Source organism: Phytophthora parasitica, assembly GCF_000247585.1.
Source record: "Phytophthora parasitica INRA-310 unplaced genomic scaffold supercont2.703, whole genome shotgun sequence".
Taxonomy (NCBI): Eukaryota; Oomycota; class Peronosporomycetes; order Peronosporales; family Peronosporaceae; genus Phytophthora; species Phytophthora nicotianae.
Genome location: NW_008649689.1, coordinates 1 through 1,044, shown reverse-complemented (window position 1 = coordinate 1,044; position 1,044 = coordinate 1). Strand labels below are relative to the sequence as shown.

At 30.2% G+C, this 1,044-nt stretch overlaps 1 protein-coding gene across 1 annotated transcript; it reads right to left on the bottom strand.

The window, feature by feature from the left end:
• Positions 1-86: 86 nt before the first annotated feature.
• PPTG_25053 (cytochrome c oxidase subunit 1) lies at positions 87-267 on the bottom strand (the record flags this gene model as incomplete). Its single annotated transcript, XM_008919313.1, has 2 exons — positions 87-191; positions 259-267. 2 exons carry the CDS (start codon positions 265-267, stop codon positions 87-89), a joined length of 114 nt encoding a protein of 37 aa, XP_008917561.1.
• Between the last annotated feature and the right edge of the window lie 777 nt (positions 268-1,044).

The window sequence follows — 1,044 nt, the reverse complement described above, 5'->3', positions numbered from 1 at the left end:
TCTAGGCATACCTGCTAAACCTAAAAAATGCATTGGAAAAAAAGTAACATTTACTCCAATAAAGAATAACCAAAAATGAATTTGACCTAAAACTTCTGGATATCTACGACCAGAAATTTTTCCAATCCAAAAATAAAATCCAGTAAATATACCAAAAACAGCACCCATAGATAAAACATAATGGAAGTGTCCTACAATATAATAAGTATCATGTAATGCAATATCTAAACCTGAATTAGACATAGCTACACCAGTTACTCCACCCATAACAAATAATAAAATAAAACCTAAAACAAATAATAATGGTGTTTCAAATTTTAAAGAACCACCCCATAAGGTTGCTAACCAACTAAATATTTTAATACCTGTTGGTACCGCAATAATCATAGTAGCTGCAGAAAAATAAGCTCTTGTATCTACATCTAAACCAACTGTAAACATATGATGTGCCCATACAATTGAACCTAATAAACCAATAGATAACATTGCATAAACCATTCCTAAATAACCGAATACATTTTTTTTAGCAAAAGCAGCAGAAACTTGACTAATAATACCAAATGCTGGTAAAATTAATACATAAACTTCTGGATGACCAAAAAACCAAAATAAATGTTGATATAATACTGGATCACCTCCACCAGATGGATCATAAAAAGAAGTATTTAAATTTCTATCTGTTAATAACATAGTAATTGCTCCAGCTAATACAGGTAAAGTTAATAATAAAAGAAATGCAGTAATTAATATAGACCATACGAATAAAGGTAATCTATGAAAACTTAAACCAGGAGCTCTCATATTATAAATAGTTGAAATAAAATTAATAGCACCTAATAAAGAAGAAATACCTGATAAATGTAAACTAAAAATCGCTAAATCTACAGAAGGACCTGAATGTGCTTGTACACTAGATAATGGGGGATAAACAGTCCAACCAGTACCAGCACCAGATTCTACAATAGCTGATGAAACTAATAATAATAAAGCTGGAGGTAATAACCAAAAACTTATATTATTCATACGAGGAAATGCCATATCAGG